The following is a 21,579-nucleotide window of genomic DNA, read 5'->3' on the forward strand; positions in this document are numbered from 1 at the left end:
ATGATGGCTACAACTTTAGTAATTTTAGCGAAAGGCAGAAAAAATTCTGTCGATTACGCAGTGAAAAATGATCTCCCACGGCGTTTAGTCCAGATTAAGGCTTTATGAGAATACTCTTTATTATAACGTTAGCACGAGGTGGCGCCGCCTACTTTACGAATAAAGTTTTACACAGTAAAGACATTAAAACAGTCCTTGTCGCACACAACAATTTATACAGTTGATTTATTAAAGCATAGTTTAAATAGTTTTTAAGACTGAACAACTGAGAGGAACACATTAATAGGTTCATTTTGGAAGCAATCACGCAATAGTTTGCACGTCATTGTTAAGAAGTTAGTTTTTATAGTTTTTGTATTATTGGTTGTTATTTATCGATGAACAAGTATTACTTATGTACTGTAAATGCGAAAGTAACTGTCAGTTTGTCTGTCTGTTTGATGCTTCACGCCAAAACTACTAATCTGATATAGGTAGATTTGGTACACCGTATCGGCCTAATAGCCTGGGAATATACCACTTTTTATTCGGGTAAGGAAAGTAGTTTACTCAGGAGGCGAGTGGAACCGTGGCGAACAGCTATAGTTTCATATAATGTCGATTAATGACGAGTCCCTCAGCATCGCATACTAAGCACGCCAATTTGTGACTGTATACCAGTTGGCACGTAAAGAACGACAGTAGATTTTTCACAGCCCTGTGTTAACTAAAGAAAAAGAGAAATTTTAGCACCGTCGTAACATTATTGTATTAGGAATATGAGGTACAATGAATCATTTGTGGTTTTCTTGATATTTTATTCTTACATCTATCTCAGGGGCAGAAAATAGCGGATAATATAGGATTGGTTGGTCGTTTTTCAAATGACGTTGATTTGCCGATTACCTTACGGAACCATAAAATTATAGCTATTTGTGTTTTTTAGTTCCCCTTACGTTGAAAGGGAAAAGCTAGAATACTGGTATTGCTTGCATTATCTTTGAGCATTAAAGCGACACGCACGGTTGTATTTGCTGTGCTTCTGTATGTACGTACTTTGTATTAGCAATTATGCAAAGCGTCTTCCGCGTTGCGGTGTGCGGGCGGGGCACTCGCGGGGTGCAGGCAGGGCGGCCGCTGTCGCGCTCTTTCCTCACTCGTAGCGAAATAACGACCTCAATTTGCATAACAATGCTCGTCACCCCTTATTCCCCACCAGCGACTTTCACAGGCTACGCGGCAGTGTCCCACCGGACCCGACACCTTTTTTTGCTCAAAATCTGTCCAGTGAGAAGTTTCATTTACATTAACACAAAGCTAATAAATTTCCGTAAGTACAAATGCACAGTTAAGCTAGTTTTACATAAATCCGTAGTATATACAATAAACGTTCGCGAACTAGCGGAACTGAGTTTAAGTTTTGATTTAGTGTTGGTAGTGCGCCGACAGCGCCTCGGCTGCAGCCGGGCCACGCGCCGGCCGCGCTGTGCTTGCCGCCTTGCGCGATACCCGACCGAACACTTTCGGGCGCGCTCCTAACTTCTTCGTCCAACTTTCTGTTTTAATTGAATCAAAGTTTTCGGCTTTTTGCGGCGAGCGTGCCAGCCACGCACGCTTCCTAAACTTTCTTTATTAAATTATTGGAAGTTCAGAAACGTTCGCCTTTGAACGTGAATTCTGAAACAAAATTGGGGATAGTCGTGAGTTACAGAAAAGTATTTATCCTCTACGGACTGACGACTGAAGTAGACTTTAAAGCTATAAATAAGTAATGACCGGGTGTCTGTACCGTAGTTGCTGTTGAAATTCCGGACAAAAGAACAGTAACGACAATTACGGGAGACAATTCAAAATCCGACGAGTAAACAGTTCATAAAGATGTACGATTCTCCTTGCTAACGACTAAAGCATTCGTCCGGAGCATTGTTTTGCGGCGTAGCTTTATCTGGCGCGGAACGAGTTGTCGTTCCAGTAATTTATAGATCTTTCCCCGCCCCGGGCTCCGAGTAACGATTCGGGCAGAGGAACTAGTTTGCTAGCTGCGACTCTGCCCGCTCCCCTGAATCATATTAAAGGTCACGTAATAGACTGACTCCTCACGTCCCGGATTCAAATTTGAGTAAATATGTCGCCGCCGACCTCTTATTGTACTACGCCTTTGTATTTACATTTACTTTGGGGCTATTTTGAATTTGAACGTGAACGACCGCTTGTTATCTCGTATTGTTTGTGTGCTCGTATTGTAAAGGTCGTTCAAAATGTATTTTAGATTCTAAAAATGTATATTCAGCTTGTTTGTTCTATGTATACGTAAGTATACGGTGCTTAGATGTAGAGAGTAGAGCCAGCAAAAATGTTTACGTTACTGATAATTCTGTCGCTGTATTTTGTAATTGCATTAACTTTTTATTTTCATGATGTAACTAGCTTTCCTATCTGGAAAATAATTCCATGAATGCTAAATATGTGTTTACATATTCTGTAAGAGTTTCCTGAAACAATGATAATCTGATATGCCTTATTCATACGTAACATTGGAACTATATTCATGCATGTGGCTTTTCCGAAGCCGATAGCTACGGATATTGGAGATTTACCTAAGTGTGACGAGATCCGGGGAAGACTTTGTGCCGGAGCTTTAGTATCAGATACCGGCGTCACATACAATGGCTGTTAGAACATCTAGTAATAGTTCTCTTCCCACAACACTATCCATCATTAATCTTTAGATGTTACGTTGCCACTGCTTGTATCATGTTGTTAAAAATACAATGCACGAGTAAAAACGTGATTTATCTTTCAACAAAGACTATGTAATAAAAAAAAATACATCCATCACTAAAGTCTTAAATTACAAACAAGATATCTTACCACTTAACAACATTTTTATAATCAAAGTAAAGCCTTAATATTTCCTAAAAGTGTATAAAGATATAGATAACGCCAGGGGTAAGTGCAAGCGGCAGGTACGTGCGCGATGACAGTGCTATGGCTCCCAGCGGAACCCTTCTGCGATCCTCGTAAATTGCGAATATTAGATTATAAGTACGGAGTGCGGCATGGCCGGGCAACGCGGGGGCCATCAGCCGAATATCGAACTCGTGCGCTGGTTAACGTAGCCGTGATCTGAATCTGCTTTTTAGTTAATCCCACTTGTGTCATTATTTTTGCCGTGCTTTTTGCGCGTTAACACTTGTTATACTAGCGATCTAAAAGTGTATGCTAGAATAATCTGTGCAGAAAACCAGCAATAAAATCAATGCTTATTTTCAGAATTCACTTAAGGAGCTTTGAATCTCAAGTAATTTTCCGAGAAAGGGTATTGTTTTGAAATGCCCTCTATATAGAGATGATAACAATAAGAACAGCTGTGCCGGTGTGAGCCGGTGTTGGTTTTCCCATTGCTCGCTTCGTTACGGCTTCATTAGGACAGCGGGTGCGAGGCGCACGCCACGGTCGTCCTCGTGCCGCGCCGCTAAGACATCGTGATTGCACACAGCTCCGCACGATAACGCCTTTAATGTTTCTATTTATACGACACAGTCGCTTTATAAAGTTATGTTTAAATTGGCTAAAAATAAAAATTTACATGAATTTTGATAAGGTTTATACAATAAAATGTACTTATAATCTTCTATCTCTTCGTTAACACTAACATTTATTTGAACACGGAAATAATTAATTATTTCAATGCTTAACTAGTCATTGCTTATTTCACAATTTAAAAATCGGATAAGAATTGTTCTTGACGGTTCTTCTGAAATGTCCCTTCAGATATCATAGCTATACGTTAATGCCTCCACAGTCATTATACCTCCCGAAAACTCTAACTGTTCTTCGTTCAATTAAAGTTACTTAAGCTTTATAGCTTTTATCTGCACTCTGTTACTTTTCTTTAACGAGCAATTTATTTATGAGCGAAATATTTGAAGAACAAGCGAGATCAATTCAGTTTATTTTTTTCATTTCATTCAAACGGTTTCAATTCAATGGAACGCGAAAGCCAACATGATGACTGAAAGCACAAATGTACTTGACGATAGGCTTATAATCGGCTTTAGTGCCACCTATCGCCTAGGTAGATACTGTTAGGACAAGTCGTGGGAACAAATACATTCTAACAGAATAACTTGGATTCTTCTATTAAACATCAAACGAACACGTTAGGTGTAATAAAAGGAATGACGAGTGTGCAGACGAGTTGAGAGTACATATTGGCAATGCATTAGACACTTTGCAACTGTGCCTAGTGCGCGCCTGCTCTTCGGCCTCGCGGCCTTTGTGAGTCGCGCCGTGTAATTACTCTGGGACTATGGGAAATAGCTCACCGGGCGCGAAAGCACTTTTGTGTTATTACAGTAAATTAAACCAGATGAAAAATAAGACTCTTTTTTGTACAAAAAATCTTAAATAACAGTACCTATCTAATGCATGAAAAAAGGTTGCATGAATTCTGGATACTAACCATACTTACTCATAATAATGGCAATATCGAAGCGTTACTTCCTAAGTCAATAAATAAAATCTCAGAAAAAATATCCAACAAGCGTGTCTACGCGTAGATTGGGTTGGACGTTTCTTTATACGTAACAACTGAAAGTTATCGTCATATCTGAGTTGGGAACTTTCGCAAAGACAAATTGGAGTGGAGGCGGTAAATAAAGTTTTACGATATGCGCGGTTATCAGAAGTGTGCGTCGAAGCGGGCTGGTGTGGGAGGGAGATGTATTTATCTACGGCGCGGGCTCCGTCTCACTGCGAGCTCACTTCCCATACACCTGTATGTATTAAATGCCTCTCGTTGCTACTCGTTATCTTTCCACCCTCTCCAAATTAAGAGCTTTGTATGTCGTCCCGCGTGGCGAATAAAGTAGTAAATATATTATCTCACATCAATTTATACTTTGTCGGTCGGAGGCGAGGTTAGGAATCGATAAGAAAGAAAAACTTTGGGCCACTCATTCATGCTATGTTGCTTCTTTACAATCTTTTTGTTTTTGAAATGAGGTAAGGAAAGGTGTCATAAAAAAATAAGAAGTTGTTAAGGCTCGTAAGTATTTAATTAATTTAATACCTGTGATGTATGGATATGTATATGTAAAGTTTAAGTTCAAAGTCTGCTCGCAACTACGATGTGAAGTATCTTTTAAAAATTCTTTTTATATGCGCCAACCTGGGAAAAGTTCCACTTAGTTTCGTCCGTCGTCGTACCGTATCTAAGTAAGAACTACGCGAGTGGTTGGAAAGTCCGGGGACGCTTTTAAGACGTTTCATAATTAATGTAAGATGGGAATTTGTGGCGATATCATTTTCTTTTAATTCACATGGTGGTCATTTATGACCTTTTTAAGAGAAAAATTCATTTATTGACTTTCATCAGAAGCCGAAACCTCAACCTTTTGATCGTATGAAATCGGTATGATTGCATACCGTCTAACGATACATTTTTGGTGATTAGAATAGAATAGTTTTTTGTCCGTTTTGAGTTACTGTTACTGTTTGAATAAATGTAGAAACACACGTATTAAAAAGATTTGCATGATGATGGGTAACAAAATTATACTGATTGATTTGTCCACCGTTCAGTCCATCAGTGTAACTAATTAATAAACGGGATACTGTCAGTAATATGCAAAAACTAGAAACCAAATTAAAGTGCAGAGAACTTAATAAAAGAAAATCATGTAGGTATTGGTTATTTAAAGCTAGCCGATATTGGTTTTTAACACAATCGACATCTTATCGGGTGATTCTTTGTCAGTTATATCTCGAGTGTAGGTGGATTCTTATGAAGCGCGCCGCTCCCAAGCTCGGCAGGGTGAAAAGTCCACATCTCGCGCCCGCGCCCTCACTCGCGCCGCTCCGCTCGCCCCGCCACCCGCGCTCACCCTACGCCGCCACGAGCTCGAAAACCGACTCCGTGAGCGTAGAGATAAAACGTATGTTCATTTTATTTCCACATTTGTCAGCGTTCGTTTTGTGCCCACTAACATAAATTGGACGTGGAGGGAAACCTCGCAGGTGAATGTAAAATAGCCGGGTTTTCCCAAGATAATACGGCCGAAATTTTACGACACCATTATACGATTTATTGGTCGTGTCACATTCAGAAAGAATGATATTTCCTAAAATATTTTGACAAAACATTCAACGTTTAAAAATGGCGTAATTTGTTTAAATTCTGAATTTCAACTGGAAGCCTCAATAAACAACCGATGTACCTATTGTACAACGAAATGGAAACATGACATAGCGTAAACAAAACTCGATATGTCATAGGAGCATAAACTAATGTTTCGTATTTGCGCTACGAAACGCTACGTGTCACAGACTGCTACGCCAGTAGATGGCAACATTTCGATAAGCGCTACGTAGCGCGACATGCGCCCCGATCTGTATGTTCGGACGTCGAGCTGCTGCCAATAAACTGTTGTCCTGTGCGTTAATGACTGAAACAGGCGTTCAATTAAACGTACCAATTAGCATGGAGGGAGCTCTACTAAACGTGATGCATAGTGTCGTAAGTCCCAAATGAACAGCACTTTGCAAGGTAAATCATAAACCTGAGCTTCGTTTAGTACTATCTCATACCTTCATTTGGTGAAATTGAAATCTTCCTACTGCACAGACACAGAGAATATTTTTAACGGTCCGACGTTGTCCTAGCCAGAACGGTAGGCAAATAATTAGCTAATGAAAATCGCGCCCGGCGCTGTTCTACTTCATAAATATTTTCCTTATTGCCTGTTACCACGAGCTGTCGATAAATTTATGGAAGGGCCGACGTCACCTGAAATTTTATGGTTTCTTTCTTCGGCACTCACCTTTTGTACTTATAACGTAGATAGTTTAACCTTTACATATAAAATATAAGTAAAATAATTTACAGTCTAGTTAAGAATCATAATTATCCAAGCTATTCATCTGATTCGATGTAACTATATTTCAAGGATCGTAGCGTCATGAAAATTACATACAGCTGTGTATGTAGTTCTTATAACATTACAATAATATGGTACAATACGGTAGGTCTTGGGTCGACGTTATACTAGTAAATTAAAGTGTTGTATCAATCGTTATATCTACCTAAAACTAGTCTGCCAAATAAACAAATAGTCAGCGCTTGACAAAGCTTTTGTTTTATTATATTCCGATGAAATAACAAAGTTGATGTTTTTGAGCCGAATCGCGATTTGTGCCACATTACCGACACCTGTGCGTCGGCCGCAGCGTTAGGACGGAAAAACTATCCTCGCACCGTAATGTCGCACACTCGCATCGGGCCAATATTCACCTAATAAATACTTTCCTTCTCCAATATTCACAGCGCTGTTATCGATAGTTCCACAACTATTATTGAAATCGGGGATCCAAATATTTTACGCGTCTACCTATCTAGCTGCGATGTATTTTTAGTATAAAAATGGGAATTGTTTTCTACTAAACAAAAAATATCATCAGTTTTGGTATTATAATTAAGTCCATTTTCATGGCCACATTATCACAAAGTAAACGAAGTGTAAGTTTAATTACAAGAATATGATAATTTATGAAATATTATTTTCCGCTAGGGACGACTGGTATTCGCGTACACTGTAAATAATGCACAGCGGTGGTTGATATTACTATTGCGCGAGGCATGGCGGCGGAGTACCGCTCAGCGCTAAATCTCGATGAGTACATTAGCGTTTTCCGATATCTAAAGCATAGCTCTCGCCGCGGTTGCGGTCCAGTTGAATAACAAAGAATTGCGTTGGTGAGATATCGGAACACTAATGGACTGCACAATTTATGAAGCTTTCCAGAAGCTTGTCGTCGTTATGAACTGTATTTATAAGTAATGAATGGTGCGTGGCAGAACTAGTGTTTCGTACATTTCGTAATATAATAGCCATGAGTGAGTGAACTTGGATTCAACCGAAACCTGGGTTTATTTCCGCTCAATCAATCAAGGCGACTTATGAGGGTGCAGTCTGTTTGGCAAAATCCGCAATATGTAATTTAGTGAGTCTGTCGATATATCTGTTATCGACATGGACCGGCAAATTAATTCAATTATTTTGTACTCGCACATTGAACGTTGACGAAAAACAAACAACTTTTATCTCGTTTAAATTTTTACATCAAATATTCCGCGTTGGCAATTTAACGCGATATGCCGATTGTGAAACGTAGATTTTCATTTGACTACAATAACTGCCATTGAATAATAAAGTAGTTTCACTTGTGCACTTTTGATATTACGAGTAGTTACGTAAGTGTGTTCATATATCTAAATACCGATGATCCGTAAGACGTCCTTTTAAATGTTTTTATTCACATGTTCATATTAAAATCAGATTGTGATTAGCAATATAAAATGTAGGATTCGGCTAAAAACCTGTACTGGATTTACCTTCTCTTATATAAACTTATACATTTTGTGATAATACAAAAAAGTAATTAACTACAAAATAAAGAAAAGTTGTAGGTATATAATAAAGATGATTAGACGTGAATACGAAACAGTGTTGAAACTAGATATAACGTCGGAGGCGGCCGCGGTGGCGTTGGCGCGCCGGTACGCGCCGCGGCCTGCGCTGATGCTGCGGTATATGGCCCGTGAATAATCCACCGTAATACTCGACTTAATGGCTTGGAATTAAACAATTAGTTGTTTTCTTTCTGCCTCGTCAATGATGAAGTTTCGCCTGGATACCACTGAATTCCGTTATTTGCGAAGATTTTTTATACACTGAACAAAATACCTACTGAATTTATGTACCTACGCTTTATTAAACGGTTTTATTTAGCTTACCCTGTTTGTTTTTTTTTTTTTTTATTTATTATTTATTCTTGGGTCAAATTTAGTAATTCAAATTTAAGTACCTTGCTGTTGTCAGATTGATCTGAAATTTGGTACACACCTTTAATTCCGATGACAATACAATATACTAATATCAATAACATTGTAAATCCAAGATGGCCGCCGGTACAAAATGGCGGATTACATATTTTCCACAACCCCTCAATATGGGTGTATACTGTAGTATGATCTGTCCCTAGGCCTACGACGAAACACAACGGTTTTAGTCAGTAAGAGTCTGGCACTCCTCTGCTGACCCTATATAGAATGAGGAATATTCGGTAGGCATTTTCTTAAAAATCGGTAAAAACTAAGTTAAACGGTTTTATCTTATGTGCACTGAAAACTAGAAAAACATAAAACGTCCAGGTCATATTAGATAAAATACGTGGGGCCCTCTGAAATCCTACCTATGGCAAAGCATATCTTTATACTTTGGTAGATCGTGAGCTCGGCGTTCGCCGGTGAAGCCGCTACGGCTGATTTATTGATTGTCAAAATCTCCAGTTACGATTATAGTAAGTAGAAATCCACACCTATTATACCTCTAGAAGAAAGTATTACAGCAATAGTTAGGTAATGGGCCCCACGTTTTTATTTTAGTCTAATATGACCTGGACGACCAGTAACAGTTTTTATTTTCTAGTTTTCAGTGCACATAAGATAAAACCGTTTAACTTAAAAGTTTTTTTACCGATTTTTTATTTTCAATTAACGTAGGCAAAATCATAATTAACCGCTACGACTTTAACTTTACAAAATTTATTATTAACAGTCGCTGCCTTTTAATGGTTGTTTTAGGGAAGAGCTTTATTCTTACTGTTTCGTGTATTAATTCGTCTGATAAGCCGGCTCTTTGTTCATCCACAGAAGGCGACGAGCAGACGTTTTAATCAAGGCTAACGAATTTTTAACCTTAGTAAGAAGCTGTGCGATATCAGCCGCCTCCCGCCGCCCGCCGCACGCCTCGCCACTTCTCGTGCTCGACGCGTTGTTCTTATCTTTGAGTAATTACCTTGTTGTTTTGTTTTTATTGTCCGGGCACCGAGTCGCTTTCTGTTTTATTATATGATCGCCCTAGCGCCGTGCCAATGGTACGCGTTCTTACTGTATTTCTGCATTTTCTTTTACGTAAGATTAGTGCAAACTAAAACTACAAGTACAATTAGTATAATTTACATCAAATCAAAGATTTTTAAATTCAATATTCAGTTCTGAATTATACACTTTTATGTCTAACATAACTTCTGATTAAGGCTGTCAGTTCACACATTCTGTGATTGGAATTAAAATGTGTGAACGGCGTGTGTTATGAGGCGCGACAACTAGGCAACTATAATATTCGTACGGATATTTATATGGCAGCGCGGCGCGGCTTGCAGGGTGCATCTCGTGCACCTGCGGATATTGCCGCGTAAATCAAATTTCTTATTTCGCCTCAACACTTATTTCTGCCAAGGCGTGTTTACCTTGTGCGGTGCCTTATCTGCACCAACGTGTTATGGTTAAATTGTTCTTAATATCTGCATGATGAATGACTTGAGGACATATTATTTTTATGTATTTTAGTACATTATTGTCATAATTCCACCTTACTTCATTTACAAATTATTCAAATTATTTACTTCTTAACTACATTTAGCACAATCGCGTTCATATACACTCATTAGTAGTACGTTATTAGGCGCGTGCTAAACAGCAACACATCGTACACAAAATTATCAACAATCATATAATTAGTAGCGCATGTAATGCATACACCGCAACACGATGGCATGAATTACAGACCGTAATGACCATCTATATGCCAATACGATTAATATTTAATGCTGCTATTCTGCGCGGAATTACCCCGTGTCTGTGGTTGAGCTTGCACTGAATTACTGCATCTGAATGGTGTCGGATGCTTTGTCATCCCCCTGATATACCTGTGACTGCGCTCTGAAATTTATCTCACTGTATTTAATCTAAAGGTGTTCTCCTTTTGTTGGAGAATATAACGTTACCTGAAGTTATTAATTATACTCAAGGATTTTCATAATGTTTAAGTCTTCATTTTACAAAATAACACTGTTTGTTTATCGATTCTCACAAAGGATCTTTTCTGTACCCAAAAAGTACAAGCACGGCTTTCCCCAGTTGAATGCTATTACATCAAAGTGAAAACACTCATCTTACAGAGTCTTGCAAATTAATTGCAGGAATGACAGAGCACAACGCTCGGCTCTCTTAATGCACGTTCACAAAGCAAAACGGCTTGGGCGGCACCGTCGCGGCACGCAGCACTGGTGATTATGATAATGACGCGGTAGCCGCGCTTTTTGCGCCGCCGTCCTATATTACTGAACTCGACACCGTTTTCTGATATCGCGCGCCCAGCACCGCGCCTTGCCGCGCGCTCCCGTCCTTGCCTCGCTCTGCGCGCTTCAGCCATTCTGAGACGCTTATAAATTATGCAAGTCGCCATAATCCACGCCCTAAACGCCTTCTCCGCCGCCTCAATTATTCATTCGAGCGGTTTGATGCTTTAGAAAATTGTCGCGATACTCAAGATGGGCTGTGCTTTATAATTCAGGAGGCGAATATCGCCACAGCTGGCACAGGCTCTCCTTTATCCACAGATTAAAGTGCATACTGACCTAATTTGGCCGTAGGCGCTACGACCATCCCTCAGAGTAAAGCCGTGTAAGCAAAGTATTAATAAATTGTATTTTCCTCTTACAGGATTCAGAAGGCGACACCCCATTACATGATGCCATTTCGAAGAAACGTGACGACATGTTGACTTTATTGTTGGAGCATGGAGCCGACATGACGCTCACGAATAACAATGGCTTCAACGCGCTTCACCACGCGGCTCTGCGCGGCAATCCAAGGTACATGTTCACATTTTTATGGCAGGAACTATCACTATTTCTTACTTAGTCAGTAGTACAACCTTCACAAAACTTTCACGCTCCATAAAGCTTATAAGTAACACTTTTTAGATCGTGAAATTATTTCGCGATGATAACAACAAGCTCATGATCGTTGATTACATCCAAGATGTTCGTGCAAAGATAATATTCAGCCACACTTGTGCACGAGACCTTTATAACATGGACTTTGTCTGAAATAAACATAACGTCGCTTGTTGTCCGACATTATCCCTACGAGAATGGGTAGTTATGAGCGAGCCTGCCTCACAATAAACTGCTTACACGTCTAATACCGCGCGCCGAGAGGATGTGTTGCCTACGCCTTGTGTGATGGCTTTATTGCTGCCAACATTTGTGCAAGTTTTATCAAAAAGGATACCAAAATAATATTCGCTTTTAAAATATTTATGTTGTACATTATATTGAATGAGCACTAGTACAAAAAGTAACACAATCAAAGGCACTTCCAAATATGTTTTATACTTACGTAATTCCGTAGCTCGTAGCTGCGATTGTAGTAGTAGGGGAAAAATATTTTGTAGTTCTCGATTAAGGAAAACGAATATGAATAACGAATCCCTACTAAGAGGGTACATTAATTAAATAGCTGCTATGATTGGCTTCTAAAGAGAAGTCTCGGACGACTACGATCGCTACAATCGTAGCAGGTAGCAAAAGGTGTAGCAGTGTAGCGTGATTCGTAGCCGCGTAGCATGTAGCTGTAGCCATTGGCGTAGCGTTAGCTTTTGGCGTAGCAGGTGGCGTAGAATTACTGGGCTGCCCAACGGCTCGCAAATGAATATTTTGAGAATTATTTATAATTTAGTTTTTTTTTAATATACAAAAAAGCAATTAGAAGTATTGTAAAATGTATTTTTTAATAATTATGCTGATTCTTAAATAATTCCGTCACCACTAAATTTTAGTTAAAGAACCACTTTATTATTGTGGGGAATTAAATGGCCAGTCATTCTATATCTTTGGACCGTAAACCCAGGGGTAAGGGTGGTCAGATAAAACTGATCCATGAAAAAGAAAACTTTGGTAATGTATTATGAATCGGTAAGAGTTAGAATAATGAATCTCCGCTGGCGAATCGTGCGTAAAGCGGTTTATTTGTGGAGGGTCCGAGGAGACGCCGGAGTCGCGGAGGCCCGCGCAACGACCGCCCACATTTATTCAAGTCACGTGACGCGTCCCAGGGAAATAATACGAAATGTGGCTACGTGACCAGTTCATTATGCGGCGGCACAGAGCCCGGCCGGCAGTCACCTCGCCCGCCTTCCAACACTTGCCTCTGTCCATCGACGTCGCATATTACAAACAACAGAACGTGTCGCGACGCACCGACCCTCACGGATTTCTTTTAAATCACTGATCCTCTTCGATTTGCTCGAGGTATTTTGCTTTAAATTCCCAACAAAGAATGGCCTCAATGCGGGACTCAATGTTTTCTGTTAATATGTTTGCAACACGTATTTGTTTTAATAAAAGCATTAGTCGTAACGAATTATCTAAACTTTAGATCGTAATTTACATATAAAAAACGCCGAGCACGATTTTTTCTTAAGATTGTTGTTTAACGGAAGGTAATCGAATAGAAGATTGTCGTAAAACGTTCCTGATTTTATCGTGGAATGAGAAGTCGCTCGCGACTTTTCCCATCCGACAAAAACGTTCGTTTCCCCCTGGAGATGTAAAATCGTTTTATTTTATTACTTCCGCCAGTATATCGTTATATCAGAAGCACCCGTCTTCCTAGGTTCGGAAACATCTTAACAGTATTAACGTGGCTTTAATAACATTTAGTGTCTCAATTATATCCTGTTATCTTTGATCGTATCCTCTATAGCAATCATAAAATGTTACTACGAACCTTATCAGGGTTAGTGTCACATTTAAATCGTGAGTTATAAATGTGTAGCATAAATCCGCTTGGTTGAGCCACCGTTCCGTCGTTGGCGGCATACTGATAATGGCTGAGTTTGTCTGGTAGTCATCTGTTCACCTTCTGTATTATTTTATGAAAATCAATGGGAATCTTTTGATTTCTTTATTTAAATTCTAAATAAGTCTTGGACTAGAAGCCCCATTTATGATAAAAAAAATATTTTTATGTTCGATTTGAAATATTATAATAGTATGTGTAGTAGTTTAGAACGACGAACAAGAAGAAGAACTAAGGTTTTAGAACACAATATGTACGTTTCTTGATTGCATGATTTGATTGATAAGTATTTGGGATGGACCGATTATATTATTGGTAGGGTACCATCTGCGTTTGTTGCGCCGCACGCCGCCACTCATTCGATAAGACGTGTATCCGCGTCTGGCATTAATCGTGGGCTTAAATATTTTAACGCGTCGTAACATTGATTTATTCGAAGCGTAATCTCAGCTCGCGGCTTGTTTGTTCTTAGGCTCGAGACGTATAGGTAAGATTAAACTACGCGCCCTCAATCCATGCGACCGAATCTACGGACCCCAGCCATTAATAATTTTAAATAATATTTAAAAAGAAATAGTAATACATTTGTTTCCTTTCAATTTCGTATTGCTTAGCTTTTGAGTTTAACTGGGCATAACGAATAATGTACATTCCTGGAGTATAAGCTGGACTGCGTCGACAAGTACCTACGTGGAATATAGAACGAACAGAGCATTCACAGAAGATTTATATGGTCATTGTGTAGCGTTAATTGCAGCGAGTGGAGCGAAGTACGATGGTATCGTACCATCCGAACGAGAAATGTAATGCCCCGTCGACTGCTTCAGTGGTGTGTAGCTCACGAGAATAATGTGTGCGATGTAAACACGTGAACCGCGCAATACACCACCACCTACTTCAGATATTAACATTCATGTTTGTGTTCTACGGTATTTCAATTAATAAAATTGTTGCTTTGATGATACACTCTTATCGCAAAGGGTTGCCAAAACATAGGGAGGACGCGTCTCATGAACCACTGGGGTTTCCTAAATCGAAACAGCGGGTACACTGACATTGAAAACCTATTGGCACAGATATCGTCGGCGTCCGTCACACGACTGGCCGGCAACGGAGCACATTTCAATGTGACAGATTTATGAGGACCGACCGACGGCTATAGAGGCACGGGGAGGCTTATAACTAGGAGGGACTATGGAGAAGGGTCGGGCGGTCGCGGGAGGCTCTGTTATTGTGCGACGTTTGATTTACGCACGTACCGCTATCACCCTTTTGTTAGGCCGGATACCGACTGCTGTGCCAGTTCCGCTAGCCCGAATGCAGGCTCTCTTTACTGATGTTCACCTCCCTCGCCTCCCTTGTGTGCTTACTATCGTTTCAGACTTCACCTTTTTTAATTAAATCATTTACATTTTTACGTTCACATTCGCTTTGCATTCACTCCAAAATTAAGTACGATTAAAAGATTTATTCGGCCTTTAATTTATTTTGTAATTCAGATAGTATTAATTCTGTATATTCGTTTTGTTTTGAACTCTTTGTAGTTCAAGGAATATTATTCATACAAAAGAGGATAGCATTCACGTTTAGTTGCGGAATACAAAGTGCACGGTTTATTTTAAATTCATGAAAGCGTACGGCATGTACCGATCGGGTAGCGCGCGGTGATTTGGTGGTAGGTGCATCGCGCTGGGAGCGTGCGGCGCGCGGTGCGGCGGTTGGCTCGTCGTTACCCGCAATTAGCGGCTCTACACACGCGGATAATCCGCGCGCTCGCGCAGCCCGCGCCACCACCCGGCCCGCACACGATTGCACTACGGATTCAGCGAATAAATTCATTTGTACGCAAATTGTATCGGCGCTTGCAATTAAAACTTTGTTGGCGCTTCGAGCCAAGATAAATAACACTAATACATTCTGCTTATTGCGGGAAGTTGCCGGATACAGAGGATATAATTAATGTTGTTCATAATTTGTTTGGGCGGATTAACCTTGTTGGTCTGTAAACTTATATTTAACAATAGTCCCGCTGTCCCATATTACACATTCAAAGTTACGGTATCAAAAATGTTATATATCACGTGTACAATGGGAACTTGTTTGCATAATTTTAACATTTACATAGTCCATAACATTATGCTGCATTTTAATTAAGCTGATACATTAATTTTCATCTATATGAGGACAGTTAAAGAAAATAATGTTACCTAAATTATGAAATGCTTAAAACTACATGTATAGCACACAATACTATAGAGAAGTACATGTCTGTATCGAGAATAGTGCAAGTTCCCGTATTGAGCTTTAGAGATATCTTACAACCGCAGCGTCTGGAAAAATAACATTTATAGTTGCGATTCTGAGCAGCGCAGAAGCGAGGCAGGAAAGGATCTTTTGAGTTTATTTAACTAATGATCTGTAAATAGTCTAGTTAAATACTTTACCGATACATACTATGGTTACACTATTTAAATAAAGTCTACAGTACATTAAACATCTGGTAAGTTATATTGTAAAAAACAAAACATTTTAAATGCATCGCGAGTATGTAGCGATAAATAATGGACTAGAATGCTGTAACTAGAATATTTAAATATTAATATTCAATCAAGTATTTTCTGTCAAAAATTGGTGCATAAGTTAGACCACATGAAGCCCCATATATGACCCTGCCATGTTTACTCCTGACAAATACGCGGACCTGGTATGTTTCATTGCTGCAAGTTTTGATCCAGAATGCGGGTGTCCGTGTAGGTATATGAACAACTAACAAAAGTTTTGCTCTAGGTAAGCGGAACTTTTGTTGGTTGTACTGAAATCCCCAGCAAACCGCGGGATGCTCTGTGGAATATCTTACAGTGAAGAATTCCTCTGAAGCATCTGACGAAGCAGAACTTTGTTCGATGATATATAAGGTAGCGCATTTGCACGCGGCGCCGACACGAAGCCCGCCCTCGCATACAAGGTTTTGTCAGCGTGTTCCGTCTCTTTGTGTGCCTTGCCATTGTTCCACTCGCTAATGTTGTTAGTGCACTTTTTCAGCGACTACGCTAATTTAAATACCTCTCCTTCCTTTTGTGAAGAGACTCGTCTTCCGTTTTCCGCGAGTGGCGGGCTCCCTTTGCGTTTGAGAAGTCCGCATTGGGAGACTGCATTTAAATGAGACACTTAATCACCCGAGTTGGCCCCGCATTTCTTAAAGTCATTTGTTCTGTTCATTCATTACATCCTTTCTATAGATTTATCAAGAAGTAAATAAAAGACTGTATTGCTTTTATACAAAGACCTTATTTTTTTCAATTAGCAATGGTTATGCTTGTTTTAATGATTTTAATGATGGCTAAATACTTTTTGGATTTTTATTATACCTCGCATTTTTCAAAAGTTTTCGGGAGTTGTGTGGTGACGAGTAACACCTACTCAAGTTGTGTAAATATGAGGAAGGTAATAAACTCTTGGCGAGTGGCGTGCTCGGATTTGCCTGGAGTTCGGTACGTGTCGTCCCCCTCTCCCCGAGCGCAGCGCCGCCGCGTCTCATCGCGCTACTGCGCTACTTACTTTGCCTTGCGCCTCGTTCACATATCAAACTTTTAGTCGCAGATAGTGTTAGCGATCCTTTGAGACGTTTGTTATTTTAGTTTAACACTCCCGACAGGTCTTTCAAGTACTTAAAATCTTAGTTGCCATACTTAAACACTGGTTAAAGTTTAATCAACACCGTTGATAAAACCATGGCTATAACTTGTCTGCAATCCGTAGCAGTACAATAGCCAGCTAATACAGCTTGGTATATAAATGAACCGGTTTCACGAAGGCCACAAAGTTAGATTGCACCTTCATCGATGAAAATGGCCAATATTAGTGCGGTGTCGTTTTTAACCCGTGCGCTATAGCACGTGAGGCCGCGTATTAATATCTTTACTAAGCTGAGTGGATCACGGCGTCAACGTGGCTTGACCAAACGTAGCCTATGATGCATGGCGTGGCTTGACAAAGCTCGCTTAATGAAATATTCGCACCGAGAGTGAAACGGACACGGCCATCATTTACTGTGATGTCAGTGTGCCATTCATTTGCTAATTCTACACAGCGGGGAACTATTCAAATAGGATTTCGGATACATAGTAACAACCGTTAAGTTAAAAACATAAGTTTTTTAAATAATCAGCCAGTCGCATGTATTTATTGAATTCTAGCCTTTCCTGCACAATGAGGACTACTGCAGTAACCATAGATTGTAGTCGAACGTTAACTATATTGATATTTATAGAAATATGATCTCGCAAGTGAATCTTGGCGGAGATGAGATGGAGTAAAGAATGGTACCTTTTAACGGGTCACGTATGTACCATAACTTTGTTGCTAACGTTATTACGTCAGACGTGAAAACAGTAACTGAACGACGTGACCGCAATAGCAATAATCAATTGGTTCGTGTTTTATTACTCACAATACACCTACCAGTATTCCCTCAGAACAGAGATTTCTTCTGTACTTTTATAAGTCACTATGTTTCCGTTTAGAGTTTAGTAATATCTATCAGTTAAAATAGTCACTAAGCCTTCGAATCGAGATTCTTAGGCTTGCATAATTGTTTATAACCTTGCTTGCTTTTTATTAAAAACCATACATTTTGTTTAGAGCGTTACAAGTAGCTATTGCGTGCAAATAATGAATTTTTATATGAATGGTTATTCACCTTGCTTGGCACGCTTTTATGTTATCCTTGTAATAAGGAGAGGGCTACAAAGAGGAGCACAATAGCTGTTGGCATGCAGAGCAGAGCATGACGCAGGCGTTATTTTACCATCAGTCAAGATGACAGTTGTATTTTTCGCGGCCAGCGGCCGACGCTCAGGCGCCGGCTCCGAGTCGTTTATCATCGCTACGCGATCGTGTCCAAGCCCTTAGTTATTTATGGGTACGTAGATAAAAGTGCCAAGAAGTCATTTGTATTAGAGTCCATCAGAATATGCATTTAATTTAATGTAAGAAGGTAAGTATTATCAATTTATCCATATCGCAGATGACAGTATGACATGATACAAAGCGGCACTCGTTCGAATGATGTTTCTAAAATCAGTAAAGTGTTTCATGTTTAGATTGATCGTGGTGTCGTTGGTGGGGTATATTGTAGATGGAAATTGGAGGCGCTGGCGATGCATCCGGAAACGGCGTCAGCAGTACGTGCGGCCGTAGTGCGGCGCACTCTACTCGCTCCACGTTTATTATCGAGTGATTGCCTCCCTGCGTGATCCGACTTGCCAACTATCTTTTGAACCGATCTGAACGTTCTTCTCCTGAGATTAGCTGCTTTTATTTCTATTTTACAATCCTTCTCATGATTACTGCTCGATTGCTGGGCAATTTATCTAGGACCCGCAATATCGATAGTATTTGTACAACTTATTTATGTTACACATATATCGCATTACTTTATCCATGTATGAAATATTTTTCCATCAAAACTTTCTTGTGATGGAAAAACTAAAAGATTTGTTTATGTTTTCGCTCTGAAGATAGTAAATTGTGATATACTGCTTAAAGCGAACTCGGCACCATGTATAGTGTACAACGCATACAGAGTTCTCGCCGACACTTTGACAGTTAGTAGGGGCAAGTCTGAAATATCGGCGTGCGCGGCTTAATCGCTCAGCGTGCGATATTGGCGTTACATCATGTTGTCAGCTGAGAGAAAAATTGCCGCACTCCGTCCCCCCCGCCCCCGCGCCGCACCGCGCCGTGCCGCGCCGCGCGTTCCACACGCCTCGCTCGCCGATGTCGACAGCGCGTTTATATTACTCGGGGATTTATTGTAGTTTTACGAACGCACATTTATCTGTTTCCATACGAAAAATAACGTATAATGTAATTTTAATTATATTGATTGAGTAATTATATACGTATACTCAATTTGAGTAGGCACTTAACTAAATATAAACAATCTTGATATGACTATTTATTTAGACTCTCTGTTAAAAAATGAAATGCGGCTGAAAAATTAATGAAATCATTATTGTTATCAGTTATTTGTGTTAAAAGTAAGTCATTGCCAGTTAGTTTTTCTATCAGGAATATCCTATATTTAACTCAAAGCCCAAAATCATTCTTACTTAATTACATGTTATTTACCTATACTAAAATGAGGCTAATACAAAAACGTGTAGTAAATACGTATCCGCCCAAGAATATACCTATATTCTTTTAATCAGATATGCGAAGGCGTAAAAGGATACGCATAAGGAAAAGTCACAAATCAAGCTATTCAAAACACATGACTGAACCCAAGTAGGTAGTATTGGTAGCGAAAATTCTAATATGACATATCTTGTTTGCGGTAACGCATGATATTATCGGCGCATATGAGCTTATTGGGACAAAGCTTAGCAAGTAAAGCAAAGAACCAATTACATAAAATATTTGCTTTACAGGAGACACTAGAAATAAAAGAGTGCGTTATGTAAGCTTAGTAAAGCATCCACAATTTAAAAATAAATACAACACAAAAACTAATCGAACTCAAACATAATGCGCAGAGACATCGGAGTCCAAACAATCGCTGTTTCCAATTACACAGTTCGTTACATTCTGAAAGAAAGAAGTTGACAGGAAAATATACTACGTTTGGCCGCATAGCATTGCTGTATCAAAATAAATTATATTAGTATATGTCATTTTAGTACATTTTATAAAACAAAATCTTGGTATTTCAACTCTACAGCTTAATTAAATTACTAAAGATACCTTCATTCATGATCTTGATTAAAGATCTGTCTATAGACAAAATTATATCATTCATACATATCTCACTACTGTAGTCTCGCGTTGTCGGAGTCTATTCAATAACAGGCGCACACCTGCTAGATTTATGAGCTGCGCAAATTCATTGTTATTCTCAACAAACGAGTTTGGCGCAGAACTATTCTATTTGCAATAATTCAATCGGATGAAATAATTATAACCATAGTAACGTAGTCATTACATAGTTCTGCTGCGAAAGGAAATAACTTGTGGACAATATATCAGTGAATTCGATTCATAAGTTAGACGACACATGTGCTGTGCAGTATTCTGTTCGTAGATAGCGGGGTGTGGGTAATTGTACTAGTAGATTGTCGTGGTCGAGTGTTCGGCATGGTCCACGTGGCACAAGATTGCGGAGGCGGTGTTTGCTCTTTGGCGGAGCCCGCAACGGGCTTACGGTTCAGCGAGCCGTGCGGCGAGCGCGCGGCCTCTCGGGTCGCGTCTCCCGCCAAATTGAAATATCCCCGCTGCCACGACGTCCACCACTCGCATAGAGAACCTAGCCATCGGTCGCCTGCGGCCACCCACTTCACACATACATAAGCCTCGGAAACTGATAAACTGAGTAATATGTACTGTGTACAATAAGTTTAAGTAACTTATTTCTACTTAAATACTAAACGTTCAAAATTAAATTAAAGAGCCTGAGCCGTGACAAAAAAATCCAAATACTGTAAGTGGCTAAGTGCTTTATTCGCTCTTATGCCACGCGGTAGTAATAATTTCATAATTCAAGTAGGTAGGTAGACCCGAAATGGGTCGGGTCATATTTCGCTAAAAATTATATATTGGCATGGTTCTCGAACGATTCAATTTCCGTGCGCAGACAGCAGCGGAATTTACGTGCGCAGATTTACATGCCAACGAAATTATTTGCAAATGGTACCTCGAGCGATTCATCTATATTTTATGATTCGTACCGAGCACACTTTAAGGTTTCTCTCTTCGAAATGAAATTATCACTTTATATTTCAACAAGAAAATATATTTTTGTGTAAAATATGATAATGTAAACAGATGTTTGGTTGATTGTTCAAAACAGACTTTGAAATTCCTCGAAGTTTATGTTTAGACAAAGATGACGA

The 21,579-nt window shown here is 39.6% G+C and overlaps 1 protein-coding gene across 2 annotated transcripts in view; it reads left to right on the forward strand.

Moving 5' to 3' along the window:
• The window catches only part of Mib1 (mind bomb 1), a 115,649-nt gene that overhangs the window by 28,930 nt on the left and 65,140 nt on the right, over positions 1-21,579 (forward strand). For both annotated transcript variants that reach the window (XM_049835712.2, XM_021328412.3), the window contains exon 11: positions 11,549-11,700. In XM_049835712.2, the coding sequence (XP_049691669.2) occupies positions 11,549-11,700 (152 nt within the window). The remainder of the gene's footprint in view (positions 1-11,548; positions 11,701-21,579) is intronic.

The sequence above is a fragment of the Helicoverpa armigera genome, chromosome 6, assembly GCF_030705265.1.
Source record: "Helicoverpa armigera isolate CAAS_96S chromosome 6, ASM3070526v1, whole genome shotgun sequence".
NCBI classification, from domain to species: domain Eukaryota; kingdom Metazoa; phylum Arthropoda; class Insecta; order Lepidoptera; family Noctuidae; genus Helicoverpa; species Helicoverpa armigera.